Consider the following 16,512-nt stretch of genomic DNA (forward strand, 5'->3'; position numbering starts at 1 on the left):
CATGCTATTAAAGTCAAGTTAATTTGTCATCATCATAACATTTTGCCATATATATTTTGAGTGATATTTCAACATGATGTAAAGAAAAAGCTTTCTGTGTTAAACGTGACAAACAGGAATCACATTTTGGTCCACGCATGATGCCCAGAGTCAGTTTGTCACGTTTTTCGAAAAGGGAAAAAAGGAAAATCAGTGCAGATGTCATTAATGGATTGAAAACAACATTGGGGAATGTTTTGACTGGCAGTCAGGATGGGTGTGTTTATTTTGGCAATATGAGCCACTTTCCAGTTTTGTTTTTCTTCTCGATATGGCGCACACAGCGTGGATGCAGAGTAAGCATAAAGAGGGACACAGCAAGAGAAATAGGGAGGACGGCTGGGATGGAGTGCTCCCATGACCCCTCCCCCATCCTATACAGTGGGGGGGGGGGGGGAGACACATCTGCATCCTGACAATGGGTCTCGTCAGTCTAACCCCAAAAACATGAAACGCATGTTTAATTCATGCTACTAATGGAAAATGAGTCCCCAGTGAACAATGTTTGCCCAAAACAGGAAGCATGCCACTGTTTTATTTGCAGCATTGAGCGATGAGCGGAGCATGTGATGGACCTGAGAGATGAAACCAATAGATTGGCCGTTTCCTATTACAATTGCAGTTACGAGTTTATTTGGCCTCTTTGAGAGTAGAAATGATCTACTAGTCGTAATTATCGTTTGAAAACTGTTTATGAAAACAAATAAAATAAGGAATACGGTAGAGAAAATAGATGCATACGAAAACTGCCCAGGTAACGGCGATATTTCTTTGTATTTAGTTTTTCGTGAATATTTGTTTTTACATCTATCTTTTCCCCCAGTAATTCTTATATTTTAATTTATTTTTCCCCATTATTTTTGAATGGTTTCATCCAAAATGTTGTTTTTTCTATCATTAGTGTATTGGTCATGTAACGTTTTATGTTACTTTTTTTTTGATTGAACATTTCTGTATGTTTATGCTTGTATTTATGTAAATCTCACCTAACATTTGTCTTGATTCGGAATTTATAATGTTGCAAAATTTTGGTCAAGCATTTTTGTACTGTATTTTGCTGATGATGTATTTTTTCAACCTTGAATGTTGTTCAAATATTTTTGCCTTTTTTGCCAAATAGTTTTATTTGTTGCATAAAATGATGTTGTGTATTTTGTTAAAAAAAATTGTAATTGTCTAAAAATTGTCTTTTCCTCCTCTTGTCTTGTATTTCATAATACTTTAATATTTGTGTCTTTTGCTGTATTTGAACACATTTGTCCAATATTTTAGATTTTTTTTGTTTCAAATGTTCGTAGATATTTCTGTCTAATATTGTCATCTTTTTGTTGTACTTTCTCCAATGTTTTTTGTATTACCTAAATTGGTCTATTTTTGTTGTCTACTGCTTTTCTATTGTTTATCCTGTATTTATTTGTTTGTGTACTGTATTTTCCCCCGATGTGTATTCTATGCCTTCTATTTTTTATCTTGTTTTCTGATCTACATTCCTGTCTTGTGGTTGTTGTTTGTCTGACATTATTGTATATTTTCCTTTCTTTTTTATTGTGCACTCTGTAATTAAGCTTAAGAGGAGTCTCCCCCCCCCCCCCCCAACCTTACCTTGAAATTGCTGGAGTTGACCCAGCCGGTGAGCTCGTCGACGGTCTTGTCCAGCCGAGGTTTGTCCTGCTCCACATCCGGCGAGCGAGAGGGGTCGCTCAGGTAGTCGATGAGGTCCTGAGCGACCTGCAACCGGCGGGTGACATCTTTCTGCACCATCTGCTGGTAGAAGTAATCCATATTGTCACGGTCCTCCATCTCGGGCGGCACTCTCGGAGGAGATGGAGGGGTTAGAAAAGCCGGTCGTAAGGAAGACCCCGGGTCGGTTAATATAGTCCCGCGGATGTGTCGCTGGTCTACGCGGTGTGGACTACGTCTCTTGGATGTTTGCGACCATCAATTAGTCCGCCGCGAGCTGGAGTTGACAACTTGGTTCCGGAGTCATCCCTGTGTTTTCTTCCAACGATAACCTCACATTAAGCACAATAAAACACCTCTCGGCCGACCAAAGGACCCCAAACTCCCGTTAAACAGTCCAAAAAAGCGTGCGTTTGTGGCAGAAAGTCAGTGTTTTTCAAAAATCCCCGCCTGAAAACAACTAGCAGACGGCTAATTCGGCTAGCTTCGGGCCTTAACCGTTAGGGGCTCCCACTTCCTCGCCAAAAAAGGAGGCTGGGAAAAGTCTCCACAAAAGCCCCTTTGCTAGGTCACTTCGTTGAGTGAAGTTTTCGCTCCGCTCCGCTCCGACTTGAGAATGTGAGCCGACGCCGCTTGGAGCCGCGGAGAAGCGGTAGGAATGGTGCGCGCTGCCCGGGAAACAAGCGCATTTATGCCGAGGGGAGGTCCAAAGTGAGCCGCACTCTCTCGTCTCTGGTTCAAGCATCAAGCTAACTGACGAGGTCCTAAGACGCCGCACAGGTGCCCGGTACAATGCCTGAAGTAAATATTGTAAGGCTTAGTCCAATTGTTAAATTGGAAATTGTATTTGGAACTTGCTGGTACTTTGATGTAAATACTTAAAATATTTTTTTAAATGAATTAATTATTGTAGAGGGTTCATGTTTAGTGGTAAAACTACATTATCGTGTGGGCGTGTCAGGCGCCTAAATGGATCTTTGCTTCCACTCGTTGGTCATTTGGCGGTATGACAGATTGGCTCGCCGCAATGCATGTAAAGGTTAACGTTGTGTATTTATCCTATTTGTATTAACTAATGTTCCTGTATTTTTGTTACTTTTTTGTTTTTCCTAATATTTATGTTCTCTTTAATAAGTATAAAAATATATATATTTATTAGCTGCCATCCTCCTGTTTGAGGCCAATTGTGCATGTAAATTAAAAAAATGGATGTAAACATTTTCTTCAAATCAGATAATGGATGGATGGATATTTTTAAAATTTTCATCTTATATTTGTTTTTGTATTTATTCTGTATTCTACAATTAAAAAAAAACTATTTTGGACTTCTCTCTGTAATGTTGTCCAATCTGTTTTTTTGTGTATGAAATGTTTTCTTAACTTGTGTAAAATCTTTGCATTTTCATCTAATATCTTTATATTTGTAATATTTTCTAAGTTTTAACTCAATGCAGGCAATCCAAATAAACAAGCCACACAAAAAAATGCTACCCAAGACACCATACGTGTGTTTCCTACAGTTGAACTTTATTTATCCATCTGTTTATTTTCTCAAACATAAAACTGTTAAAGAGCTTTTCAATGGAGAGGAAAGGCGTTAGCATCAGTCATTTTAGCCAATCAAATTTTTTTTGTTTGTGCCATCGACAAATAATCGTGTTGAAAATCTTTCCTGTCCCTAAAATCCTTGAGTCATGTTGTCGAAGGGACAAAATGCTGAGCTATGATTTTTTTTCCAAATGGCGTGTGATTGTCAAAACAGGGTCGCTTGTAAAATTTCTATAGCGTATGGAAGGCTGGCTACCAATGTAAATGAGTTGGCGTGGTGCTAAGCTATTCCAGGATGTAAACAAATGCTGTAACACTTTTTTTTCTTTCTTTTTTTAAACACTGCGGCTCTGAATTGACACTCAGGCGGGGAGCAGGAAGAACCGTTACAATAAGCAAAAAAAAAGTTGCCTTAAATGTCTCTTTTTTTTTCTCTGTACAAACAAAACCTCAAAATTGTGGTCCTGTTTTCCCCATGGCGTCACGTGATCGTCCATTTTGGATGTGCGGCGGGCAAAAGGGAGGACGATAAAAGCGTGAGAAGACACTCATGAGAAAGAGGAGGGGCCTTTGTAGCGGTCCGGCTAGGACCAGGAAGCAGTCGAGTGGGTCCAGCCCCTCCTCTCTCCCTCTACTACACCCCCCCTCCCTGTCCCACCCTCCACCAGGTCCTGGTCTTCGTCCTCCTGTGTGGTTTCAGAGCAGCAGCACCTGCAGGCAGAGGTGGCCCCCCCTGGCCCTCCACTGTCAGAGGATGATGCAGCAGCGACACAAGCGCTGCCCGCCGCCGTGCACCGAGGGAGGGGGCGTGACGGGGGCGAAGTAAGCGTGGACCTTGATCTCGGGAAGGTGGGCCTGTGCAAACAAACGTGTTAATGCGGCGGGATAAAAGCCTTCAAAGACAATCCACAGCATCACAAATGCATGGCACCATCTCCAGGCAGTTAAACTTCTTCATGTGGATCTTTGCTGCCACCTATTGAAACCTTTGCATTATGACATCTTAGTGCATGAAGAAAAAAAAAACAGCTTGTTGCATTCACTTGAGGAGAAAAACTCCTGTTTTTTTGACACATTTTTTGAGGGGAGTTTTGTGTGTATTTTTTGTGTGTGTAAATTTCCTGGTTTTCAGAATATTTTTTTCTGTCATAAAACTATTCAGAAAAAGGGGGTGGGAAAAATATTCAAAAAACAGAAAAAAATCAAATAAAATTATTATTATTATTTTTTTAACTTCTGAACTCCAAGTGACTTTCTGCAGACTCGCAAAAGGCGGACACTTTTTCACATGCAATATGCTTCTGTAGAAACGTAACTGTTAAATTACTACAATCATGCTGATCGATTGACATGTTCGTATACTTACCATAACTGAGCCAGTAAGTGATATAGTTGTGATATAGTGTCCACCATTAGAGAGTCTGCAACAAGTCACTTGGAGTTCAGAGGTAAAAAAAAAAACTCAGAAAAACACCAGGCTATTGTTTATTACCGAATATTTTTCCGCCCATATTTTTTCTGATTAAATTAATTTTTTTGTGAGAATTAGTTATTTTTCCTCCAGTTTTTCTGAATTTTTTTACCGTGATTTTTCGGGAAAAAAATTGAATGACTAAAAAAAATATTTAGAAAAACATGATTTTTATTTTTTTTCCAAGTGAATGCACGTATGTAAGCATTTCCATTTAATATTTTTGTAATTTTCATGCAAACATGTTTTGTCAGTCTAATCATACTGTGTTTTTAATCATTATTTTATACTTCTTCTAATATTTCAAAATGTTTCAAAGAAATCTCAAATGTAATTTTCATGAAATATTTAAGATTTTTTGTGCGAGTGCAACATTTCACAATATTTCGACTTTGTGCGAATCGTATATAATGCCGGTTATTACCCGTATGCGCTTGATGCCGGCCCGCGTGACCTGCTGGCAGTCGTAGAGCTCGATGCGCTCCAGGCGGTGGCAGCTCTTCAGGTGCTCCAGGGTGACGTCGGTGATGAGCGGGCAGTTGTCCAGCTCCACCACACTCAGACGATCTTGGCCGCACGCGCTCACGCTCAGCGCCCGGATGCCGTCGTCCGTGATCAGCTCGCAGTGAGACAGGGACTGCGCAAAAAGCAAAGGCCGAGACGTACACCTTTTTAACCATGTACTTATGAGGAAGGGAGGAGGCTATAAATGCTTATCCATGGGATCTAAAAAAAAAAATGCATTTGCAAAAAGTCAGAAAATAAGTCTTCATGTTGTCATTATGGGGTGTTGTGCGTAGAATGATCAAGATTGTGGAATAAGGCAAACAAAACAACATGTGTAAAAAGTGAAGCTCTGTGAATACTTGCCTGATGCACATATGTCTTATATAGATGAAATGGAACAAAAAGCTATAGTGCCATGTTTACCAAAGCTTGCAGACGGGGGCAATGGATGGACAGCTGAACCAAAGTGTTGTCTGTCACCTAAGGTCAAAAACAAAAACATTGGTTCATTGAGGACTCCAATATGCCGCTTTCACACGGCCAGGAAAAGCCGCCGTTTTTGACCCAGCAATTTGGGTGATTTATTATTATTATTATTATTATTATAACACTTCAATTTTCTTATCATAAAAGATCACTTGAATCATGTCAGCGTAACGTCACAGCTTAGTTGTCTCACCAAAATACATTCTTCTAAATCCATTTTTTCCAGCTCGTGGCAGTTCTGTAGAGAGGAAGAAAGAATCCAAGTTATCAAATCAGTTGGAGAGGACGAGGGCGAACATTGGTGGGCCAACTCACCCTGGCCAGCACGGTGAAGCCAGCGTCTGTCACATGTGAACATCGCGCAGCTTCAAGGATCCTAACAAGCACACGAGCACACATTCAATCTGCATGTGGGAAGCTGCAGCGGCTGCATAAAGGCACACCTTGAATGTAGACTTTTAAACGGCAGGCTCTAGCGTTTTGCACAACATTAGCATTAAGCTAAGCAAATGTCATTAGACAAAACGATATGGTTTGGTGACCCACACTATTAGTAATACTTATGACATCATGAAGATAGCTCTATGATGCCCGTCCAGGATTGACCAATCAGAGACTGGTTGGACTACAACTTCTCTTCCGAGTCCAAGGGACTTACAAACTAGGAAAACAGAGCCACATTTTTACTTCTGCTCCAGAGAGCCATTTTAAAATAAGCATTTTTCCCCAACTAGTGTTCATTTCGTCAACGAAAACCAAACAAAAATAATTTCGTCAACGCACATTTTTCACCGGACTAAAACTAGACTAGACTAAACCCCTCGTTAATAAACAATAACTAAATACGTCATTTTCGTCGACTAGTGAAGACGAAACAAAAATGTACTTCACTTCAAAACTGGACTAAAACCTATGGACATTTTAGTTCATGAACAAAAACGAGGCCAAAAAATGATATGATTTTGTCAAATCTCGTCTCCGCTAATCTGTCACTGTGACACGCCTCCTTTCAAATCTGCAGCTAGCGAGTGCAACATGCACAAAACACATTGGACAGACAGGAGGTGGATTCAAGGCGAAAGGTTAAAGGTTAAAAAAAAAAAAAGTAGTAAATAAAATTGTTATTACGTAATATTAACCCAACGACTATTACGTTCCAACAATAATATGAACTTGAACTAATGCTGGCTAATTTATTAGCTCGTAGCCATAGTAGCCACTTGTTGGTATACTGCAATTGTGTGTCGAGTTGTTTTTCATCAAAAAGATGAGAGGAAATTTTATGTGAAATAGTTTTAGATTCGAAATGTTTAAAACTTTATCTGCTGACAAAAAAAAACAAACAGGTGTGAAATGATTGTCCTGACTAAAACGTTGACAGGTCTTGTTGACTAAAAGTAGACAAATCAAACGATGTATTCTTGGGACTAAAATGATAAGATTTATCGTCGACCAAAAAAGGACACAGTAAAAACGGGATGAGGTTGACTAACAATGGTGAAAACTAACAAGCGCGATTGAAACTGGGACTAAAACCGAGATTCAATTTTAAAAGGCCGGAGTATGCGCTTCTTACTTGAGTCGAGGACAGTTGAGTCCCAGCGCGGTGAGCGAGGCGTCCGTGATGTTGCCGCAGCCCGACACGCAGATGATCTGCAGCTTGTGGCATCCTCGGCACAAACTCACCAAGCCCTCGTCTGTGATTTGCTGCACATAAACCACACCGTTTGTAAACAATCACATCTTTTTTTTTTTCTTTTTTTTTTACCGTGCACGACTGCATGTTGATGCTGGTGAGCTCTTGGCAGTGCTTCTGCAAGTGTTTCAAGGCGCCGTCGTCCAGCTGCGGCGCAAAACACAAATGGCGGCGGGTTTTCTATGACCAAGCATCCAGCCATTTGTTACCGCGTGGTTCGGCCGTACCTGCGTGCAGCCTCGGAGGAATAGCGCTCGCAAGCCGGCGCAGCCTCGGGACAGCGCGTCGATGCCGTCGCGCATGATCTGGTCGCACCACGACAGGTTCAATGTCTCCAGCGTGCGGCAGCCATCGCTGGAACATCGTCAACCAGTACAAAAAATAAACAACATTTTGACGGATTCTTTATTGGACTGGTGACCGGTTACAATATCTTTGTGCATTGTTTTTGATTTGGGGCGAGGATGGTCAACGATATAGTGCACCTGAGGGCCTTGAGGGAATGGTTGGTGACGGACACGCAGGAGGTGAGGTCCAGATGCTTGAGTTTGGAGCAGAACTTGCTGAGGCTGAGGCAGGTGCTGTCAGTGATCTTGGTGCAGCCGTTCAGGTTCAACACTTCGATGTTACGACAGTTCTGTGCAAAAGTCCTAAAGCCGCAACACAACACAGGGATTACTGCGATGCGCCACCAGGGGGCACATGATTGGAAAAGAGAGGAAAAGTGGTGTGGATTTTTTATCCCGAATTTTTTTTTTTTTAGTTCATTTTTTTGTATTTTCAATTCATGCAGTTTATTAATAGTTGTGTGTTTTAGAGCTAATACTTTGATATTTTTTTGTGTAGTTATTTTATATTTTGCTGTGATATTTTGATATTTTTTCAAATGATATTTAACTTCTTTTTTCTTTAAAAAATAAAAATAAATATTTGTGAATTTTTCGTGAAATATTTATGTCATTTTAATCTCATTGTTTTTTTTAAAATGGTCTTTCAATTGGATTTTTTGTATAAATAATTTTAGAATTATACTTTCTGTACTTGTACTTTTCTAAAAAAAAAAATATATATATATATATATATATTTTATATATTTATATTTGACATTTTTCAGAAATGTGTTTTTCCTTATCTAATGTGTCGAGTTTTTTTTTGTCAACAAAAAGTGTGATGAGGTGTTCAACTTTTTTTTCTTGAATACTTTGGTATTTTCTTCTAATGTTTGTGTCAATTAATTGTGTATTTTTTATCTAATCCTTTGGTATTTATTTTTTGTTTAATAATTTGTAATAAATATTTTTTGATTTTTTTGGGGAGTATTTAATTTGCTCAAGGCTTTTATCGTATTTGTAATATTTTTTTCTTTTCCCCCTAACATTTGTTTAAAAAAAAAAACTTTTTCATCAACAAAAAGCGGAATATCTCTTTTAGCTGTAAAGGCAGAGAAAAAAAATCCCTAAATATTTTCGTGTTTTTGTCATATTTTGGTTTAGTAATTAATAAACTTAAATTTTTTTGTCAATGTGTAGACTATATTTTTTGTATTACTATATTTCCAATATTTTAAAAAAAGTATATCACGTTGGACTATTTTTCATGTAAGATTTTTGTATTTGTAATATTAGAAAAATCTTATTTTAGAATTTAAGCGGCATGGGTGTGCCGAACCGGAGGGGGGGGGGGGGTTGGGGGTCTCACTTCATGGACGCGTCGCCCACGCTCAGGCATCCTCGCAAGCTGAGCTGCCTCAGGAAGCCTCCGCACCGCTTGGAGATGTTCTCCACCACACGGCCCTTCAAGAAGGCGGAGGAAAGAGGATCAGCTGTGACATCAGCGTTTGCTGCCAAAGCTTGCTGACCCGGCATTAAACCTCGGGTCGGGATAAACACACCCGACATACACACAAATTACAATGTGACTTTTCTTTCTCACCTCGATGTCCGTTTGGAAGTTGAACAGGTCGATCCTCTGCCAGTTGCTGCCATCCAGAGCCAGAACGTTCCAGGCCTTGCAGGCACAGATCAGGACAGTGGGTAGTAAAAAGTTGGCCAGCAGATGGCAATTAACTCATTCACTCAAAGCCATTTTCACTGAAGCAATCCCCTTCGCTCCAGCCTGTTTTGCTGGATTTTGACTGATTTTGCAAGGCCCACAGAATATTGTGTTTTATTGCTATAAAAACATGGAACCTACCAAAAGAAAGATTAGAGTCTCTTCTTTCATCAGAAAAAAAACATATTTCTATCTGTTCCCGTTTTGCAGCAATTAGCTAAGTTTCATCATTATTCACAAATCGATTTAGAACTGAGTAAATGAGCTTTTTTTCCAACATGGCCCAGGTTGATCTCTTTTGCTCTGCTGCCACCTGCTGGCCGTTTTTGTAATAACTACCATTTCTTCAACCGTTCTTTGCAGTTGAGGCTGCATCAAAGCCTTCTGTAAGCTATAGCATAAAAAAAAAACATAAAAACATATAAATACGTCTTTGGGACACTTAAAACATGTAAAATAGAACGTATTTATACGTTTTTGGGCGCAAATGAGTTAAGTGGAACTTTGCAGCAACGCTTACCTTGGAGACTTGGGCACATCGACAGAGGGTGACCACGTCCAGATAGGAGAATATTCTACACAGGGAAAATGAAGAATAATTTTTTTTAACTATTCATCAAAGTATAGATTGTGGACAATTTTGTGCTAACAGTTTTGCGGAAAACATATTCCTGTTCCACAACATAAATGGAACGAGTGAACCAGATGAATTACCCCAGATATTATGAGCAAGCCCACATAAAAAAATAATAAAATGATTTGTGTCCCCTTGTTTGTGTTAGCGCCCCCAAAATTCACCGTCAGTGGCACATCAACAAGCTAGAAAAACAAAATAACAATATGAACCCATGTATAAAACTATTAAATAAACCATCATCCTTTGCAAAATACCTGCGATGCTATTACAGCAATATATGCGTCATTTTTTTTCAAAGAAGAACAATCGGGTGCAATGGAGGCCCTCGCACACAAACTCATCTCCCTGTACTGTACACACCCACATTGGGCTACAATAGGCTAGGCTAGGCTAGTGGGTCAGCTCAATCCATGAATCTTCCAAGGAGTAATCTCTGGCAGCGCCCAGGGAGGCAAGGCCACCAGGACACACACACACACACACACGCACACGCACACGCACACACACTCCAACAATAACACAAGCATAAGCAGCGTGTGGATGGGAATGCAAAGAATCGTGTTGGTGGGGATTAAACATGTCTGGCCTTAGGACCCTGAGGCCTGTCTGAGCAGGGCAAGTCAGGACATGTTTAAGTACAGCAGCCTTGGAGCAAGTGAATGCATAGCATCGTTTTACTCGCCCATCAAACCTTCAGCAATGACACGTTCACGACAAAGAGGATGAATTTCTCGTTTGTAAAAGCAGATTTTTGCCTCGCAACCAAAAGATTTGAATTGCAACCCCTCAAATTATGCGTCCTTTTTTTTTTTTTCATTCCCGGCATGCAGCATACATTTTAGGAACGTAGCACCGCATTTGTTGACAAATGCGTCCTTCGAGCGTGCCTGTAAACGAGTGTGAGCTGGCTCACGTCGTAAAAGGGGGGGGGGGGGTGTAGTGGGTTGCCATGGCGACTGCAGCCCGACTTGAATTTGGGTGGATGCTGAGTCAGTTGCAAAATAACCGCATGGGAGACGTAACGGAAGGTGAGGCGTTTGCAGGCCTTTCACACGGAACCCGGCAAAGCCGCGACAACAGCTATTAACATCAATGAAGGGAATTGGCGTTCTTGTCTGAAAAAAAAAACGATCTCAAATGACCATTTGACCTTTCTTCTTCTGCACGGATGCAATACCAAAATGAATATGCCTAAAATGAACTCTGAAAGCTCATGCATGATATCAGAGATATTTGCTATAATTAATTGTAGATCGTTTTATAAACATAACATGTAGCTGCACTAAGTGTTTTCATTTTTTATTAAAGCATTTTCGCTTTGTATTTATGTATTATTTTATTTATAATGTTATGGGGTGCTATTTTTCCTCATTGAATCACAGCTTACAGCAGTTCTTATTGGGTGTTTTTTTTTGTTTAAATTGTTTTTATCTATCTATTTATTTATTTTTATGCATAATATAATGGAGTAGTATTTTCCCTGATTAACATACAGCTTACAACTATTTTTTTGTTTAAATTGGTTATTATCTATTTATTTTTAATGCATAATAGTTTATTAAAACATTTTCACTTTGTATTTATGTATTATTTGATTTATAATATTATGGGGTGCTAATTTTCCTCATTAAAATACGGCTTACAGCAGTTATTATTGCTTTTTTTTAATAGATTTGTATCTATTTATTTACTTTTATGCATAATATTGTTAGTTTTCGTTTTTTATTAAAGCATTTTCACTTTGTATTTATGTATTATTTTATTTATAATATAAAGTGTTATTTTTTACTAATTAAAATACACTTTACAGCCATTTTTATTGTTATATTATTATTATTATTATTAATGCATTTATTTATTTTCACTGGACATTGTGAAAGTCGCTCGTGCTTATTGCGCAATCGTGGACACTTGACTAACCCACGGCCGTGTTTGCAAACAATGACAGGAAACGCTTTTTGAGGAGGTCACCCGAGGGCAACCGTCACGTCGGCCATCTTATGACCACCTTGACGATACGTTCCCAGCCTCTGGCGCGTTCACTCGACTTGCCGCGCGAGCGATCACAAGGCGGCGCGCCGCTTGCTCGAGTTTAGATAAGAGGCGAGACGGGGTGACGCTGGCGTTGCGTAACGAGGCGCCATTGTTGCCCCAGGACGCCGGTGTCGGTGGGTGCACTGGTTGGGACTCACAGCAGTAGCAGCAGCAGCAGCAGCACTGCGGACTTCCCCACCAGCGGAGACGAGCTATTTATAGCACGCACACACACACATTGTGTTTGCATACAGGGGGGGCCTGGAGCTTTGGCACACAAAGCCTGACACAAGCAGGGTGAAATGTTGACATGCGTAAAGTGGAATACGCAAGTATGAAAAATGGGTAAGGGACATCTGTACAAAATTAGAAAATAACAACATAAAATGTCAAATAATAGTAAGGAGTAGGGTTGCAAATAACGATTATTTTAATAGTCGATTCGTCTGTCAAAGAGAATATCACAATCCCGCTTCCGTCAAACTTTTGGCATGGGTGACGTCACTTCCTGTCCCGCCCCTTCCCTTCCGATCTAAGGCCTGCCCCTCACTTCTGGCCCCGCCCCTTTAAACAAATATGGGCATGTTTCCTGTGACGCCATACTTCCGGCCCGCCCCTTATTTTGCTGATTAATCTGCCTTTTTTTTCACATTGACTATTTTTTCATGATTTGTTTACAGGTTTGGTGGGTAACGTCACAAAATACAAAATTGGCTACAATATTGATCATTGCTTGCTTTCCAAAGATAAAAAACATGTTTTTAAATATTTTTATTTCAACACAATCAGTCTGTTTTTATAGAGGACTAAAGAAATGTTAGAATATTTATTGTCAAGAGGCTGAAATACAATTTGGATAATTGTAGGTCTCTAAACATAATTATTGATCAATTTGATTGACAATTATTTGTTGGTTAATCGATTAATCGTTTCACCTCTCGTAAGATGTATACAGTCCACAACAAAAGCTTCATATTTGGCAAACATTTTGGGGAGTTGGGATAAAAAAACCTTTAAAAATCTTCCAGGTCTGCGGTGAGCGGACACTTGTTGCTAGGCAGATGTGGTGCATCGTGTGCAGATGTGTTGTTGTGAAGTGTTTTAGCAATAATCTTACCGAAGCAGGAGCTCTTTAGGGAGCTTTTTGTTAATGGGGGCTTCATCGCTGTTGGAGAACACCTGCAAACACAAACACAAGACACACAGTCATCATCATCATCATCATCATCTGCCTGTGAAATAGTCATCATGTGATTGTTTTCCACAGCATCACTGGCACGCTGATCTCCTTTTAATCTGAAGTGCGGCCAGAATATTTAGATTTTTCCACATTTTTTCCATGCCGATGGCTTTTATTGAGAAGCGCAACTCTGGGAAAATCGCAGAAAAACAGATAACACGGCAAATTTCTACTTGTATGAAAGTGAATAAAAAAAATTTACCATGTAAAAGGGGCTACAAAACTAAATGTTTCTACAGCGATCCCACCAAATTACCACATGAAAGCCGTATGACAAACGTTCGGGTTACGCCTCCACGACGTGCGGGAATGTTGGAAAGGTGCGACAAGGGTGTGAAGTTAAACAGCCCTACAAGCTTCTTCCGCCCTTAAAAGTCTCCATTTAATTGACCGAGCTTCCTTCCGGGAGGAGCACTCAGGTGACACGAAGCGCTGCTGCCTTCCGCTTTCCCACGCCAGCCGGGCGACATTCCCAAGCAGGGAGTTCCTGTTCCATGGCGCTGGCTTGTAAATGGAATAACACAGTGGCACAAAGTCAACCAGGTGATTTATCGCCTTCGGAGATAGCTTCAGAGGCGGTAACATCGGAAAGGAGGGACAACCGGCATTCAGTTCTTTTGCACAGCTGATGTCGATTCCGATTACCGGCCGAATAAAATTCCGATAACTGAATAATCGGCCGATTGACTACAAAATATATCTTCCATGTCACTGATGGCAAGATCCTGCCTTCATTATATTCTGTATAAAACGTAACAACAGATATAAGCCCCCCCACACACACACACACACACACATGCACACAGATGCTTCTTTGTGCAACCGCTAACAAGCTAAGCAGATGACGGGAGAAAGTCAAGTAGCATCAAGCCTGCGAGAATGTCAGCAATGCACAAGCGATGCCACTGATAAACGGTGTCAACAGAGGAGAAGCATGACACTGGCCTAATGTTAGGGTTACAAATAGATGCATCGCTAGCTGGATTAGCATCAGCAAGTCAGTCACAGATGATGAGAAAAGTGTCTCGACAACTCATAGAAGAAGAAATGTATGTTAACATAACAACAGAGTGCAGCCAATTTAAGCACACTTTAACCGGCGGTCATTGATTTTGGCTAAATGTGTGTAAAATGTACAGTATGCCATAATAACAAACATTTACTTGAGACAAATGGCGCTCAGTTGACAAGCTACATACGCAGCTCATCTCCAGCAGTTAGCCATCGTGTGCTAATTAATTTGAGTGGCATGTGGTCCTACATCTATAGAAATATGCATCAAATGTACGACTTGATAATAAATATTTACATTTAGTGGAGAAAGGAGACAAATTGTGCTTACGTTACAAGATAGCAGTTACCTGGCATGTGCTAATTTGCGGGCTGGGAGGTCAAAAGATTTTGGTGTGTATGCATTGTATGCGATTGGCTGGCAACCAGTTCAGGGTGTACCCCGCCTACTGCCCGAAGCCAGCTGGGATAGGCTCCAGCAACCCCCGCAACCCTTGTGAGGACAAGCGGTACAGAAAGTTTTTGCTTTTGTGGACAAGTTACTCAGCCCACCCTAATATTAATGCTGCAGTGAGCCAACTTGTACTAGCTGGAGTGACAGGTGGTCAACCATGTCGCTAATGAGCTGTTATGTGCTCATTTCAGTAGCAGGTGGTCATAGATTTTGTTAAAAAATTATGCCATGAATCAAAATTCAGTGTGTGTGTGCGCGCAAATAAGAGAAACTGCTTTGTTGACAACTATGCAGCCCACTCTAATTTCAATGCTGCAGTTAGTTGAGTTGGTAGTAAAATGTCTAACACATTACTAAAAAAAAAAATCCCTTCAGGTGTGCAAACGACACAAATGGTGGCTGTGTTGACAAACTGAATATGCAGCCGACCTGCACCCCCCCCCCCCCCTCCCCCTCCCCGCTGGAAGCCGGTCATCTGAGGCGACAGTGGCCGCCAGGCTGCATGGGCCCTCCTGCGACCCCCGGCGACCCCCGTCGAACCCCCCCTCCCCCCTCCCCCCTCCCCCCTCCCCCCTCCCCCCACAGTTCAACCGCGCTCGTCCTACCTCGAAGCGGCCCTTGGTGATCCCGTTCATGTCTGCGGCTTCCCTGCTCGCGAGCCGCGTCGACGCCAGCCGAGCCGCCCGGCGCTGCTGTCTCTGTCGCCGTTTTATTTTCGCGTCGCGTCGGTGTCGCTACCGGTGGACTGCGGCGGCGGCGGCGGTGGCGGTCTGGGAAGCCGAGTCGGAACTAGCTGGCTCCTCACGCCCTCCTCCGCTTCTTCTTCGTCGTCGTGGTGTGGTGCCAGCCGGGCGAGAGGGTGCCTGGTGCCGAGGGTGGTCCGGGGCGATCGCTAGCGTCGCAGCAGGCCGGCGGCTCCCCAGCAGCTGGCCGTCTCATCGCAGGACGAACAAAAATAACAATAATAACATGGACGCTCCGTCAAAAAAAAAGTGACTTCACTTCCGCCTCTTCCCCTTCCGCGGCGCGAGGCGGCTGACCCTTTAAAACATCAAGAGAAACTTCTCGACTTCAACACGCTAGAAATAAAAACGGAAAATGGACGTAAGGTGTTAAGAGCTACGGAAAATTAGATTTATTGGTCGGCGACTTACACAAAATGTACGCGGAGGGTTATTTTACTGCGTTTAATCGCTCTCGAGGAAGGGGGAGGACTCCCGTGACGTCATCGCTGAGGGACGAGCCGCGTGGCGGATTTGTTTTGATTGCTGCATTTCGTCTTTTCCTGACGATTTTGCACTTTTGCACGTTAATATCGTAATGCTAAATACAATTAGGGTATAATATGTTTAAAACAATTTTCTCTGTGATGGAACTTAATATGTTTTGGTTATATTGCGGACAAGGATCATTATATGTAAACACGATTGTATTCTCATTTGTACAAATTTGGCTAAATGTTTTTTTTTTTACGTATTTAAGGCTTCTTTTATGACTTCGTATTGAAATTGGAGTCATTTCACCTGTTGGTTATATTACTTGTTGAGCTTGTTAATTATTTACTCTAATTTAAGTATGATGATTTTTTTCGTTTTTATTTATTTATTTAATTAAACATTGATATTTAAAAAAAAAATTTTGTCAAGTTATTTGTTAC

General features: G+C 41.1%; 2 protein-coding genes across 13 annotated transcripts in view; both read right to left on the reverse strand.

Moving 5' to 3' along the window:
• The window catches only part of clasp2 (cytoplasmic linker associated protein 2), a 41,245-nt gene extending 38,790 nt beyond the window's left edge, over positions 1-2,455 (reverse strand). For all 11 annotated transcript variants that reach the window (XM_086062652.1, XM_086062650.1, XM_086062651.1 and 8 more), the window contains exon 1: positions 1,642-2,455. In XM_086062652.1, coding sequence (XP_085918778.1) covers positions 1,642-1,839 — 198 coding nt within the window. In that variant the 5' untranslated portion in view covers positions 1,840-2,455. The remainder of the gene's footprint in view (positions 1-1,641) is intronic.
• A 770-nt stretch (positions 2,456-3,225) lies between these two features.
• fbxl2 (F-box and leucine-rich repeat protein 2) lies at positions 3,226-16,069 on the reverse strand. Of its 2 annotated transcripts, XM_086063402.1 has the most exons (15): positions 15,461-16,069; positions 13,268-13,329; positions 10,000-10,054; positions 9,819-9,870; positions 9,360-9,434; positions 9,126-9,220; positions 7,913-8,077; positions 7,655-7,781; positions 7,500-7,574; positions 7,308-7,438; positions 6,047-6,107; positions 5,925-5,969; positions 5,669-5,725; positions 5,163-5,375; positions 3,226-4,122 (listed from the first exon to the last, which is right to left on the reverse strand). In XM_086063402.1, the coding sequence occupies exons 2-15, from the start codon at positions 13,311-13,313 to the stop codon at positions 4,015-4,017; spliced, it is 1,305 nt and encodes a 434-aa protein (XP_085919528.1). In that variant the 5' UTR covers positions 13,314-13,329; positions 15,461-16,069; the 3' UTR covers positions 3,226-4,014. The 2 variants fall into 2 exon arrangements, with proteins under 2 accessions (XP_085919528.1, XP_085919529.1); XM_086063403.1 differs by lacking the exon at positions 9,819-9,870 and having other exon boundaries at positions 15,461-16,068.
• Between the last annotated feature and the right edge of the window lie 443 nt (positions 16,070-16,512).

This window comes from Leptonotus elevatus, chromosome 19 (assembly GCF_054856555.1).
Source record: "Leptonotus elevatus isolate MCC_2025b chromosome 19, RoL_Lele_1.0, whole genome shotgun sequence".
NCBI lineage: Eukaryota > Metazoa > Chordata > Actinopteri > Syngnathiformes > Syngnathidae > Leptonotus > Leptonotus elevatus.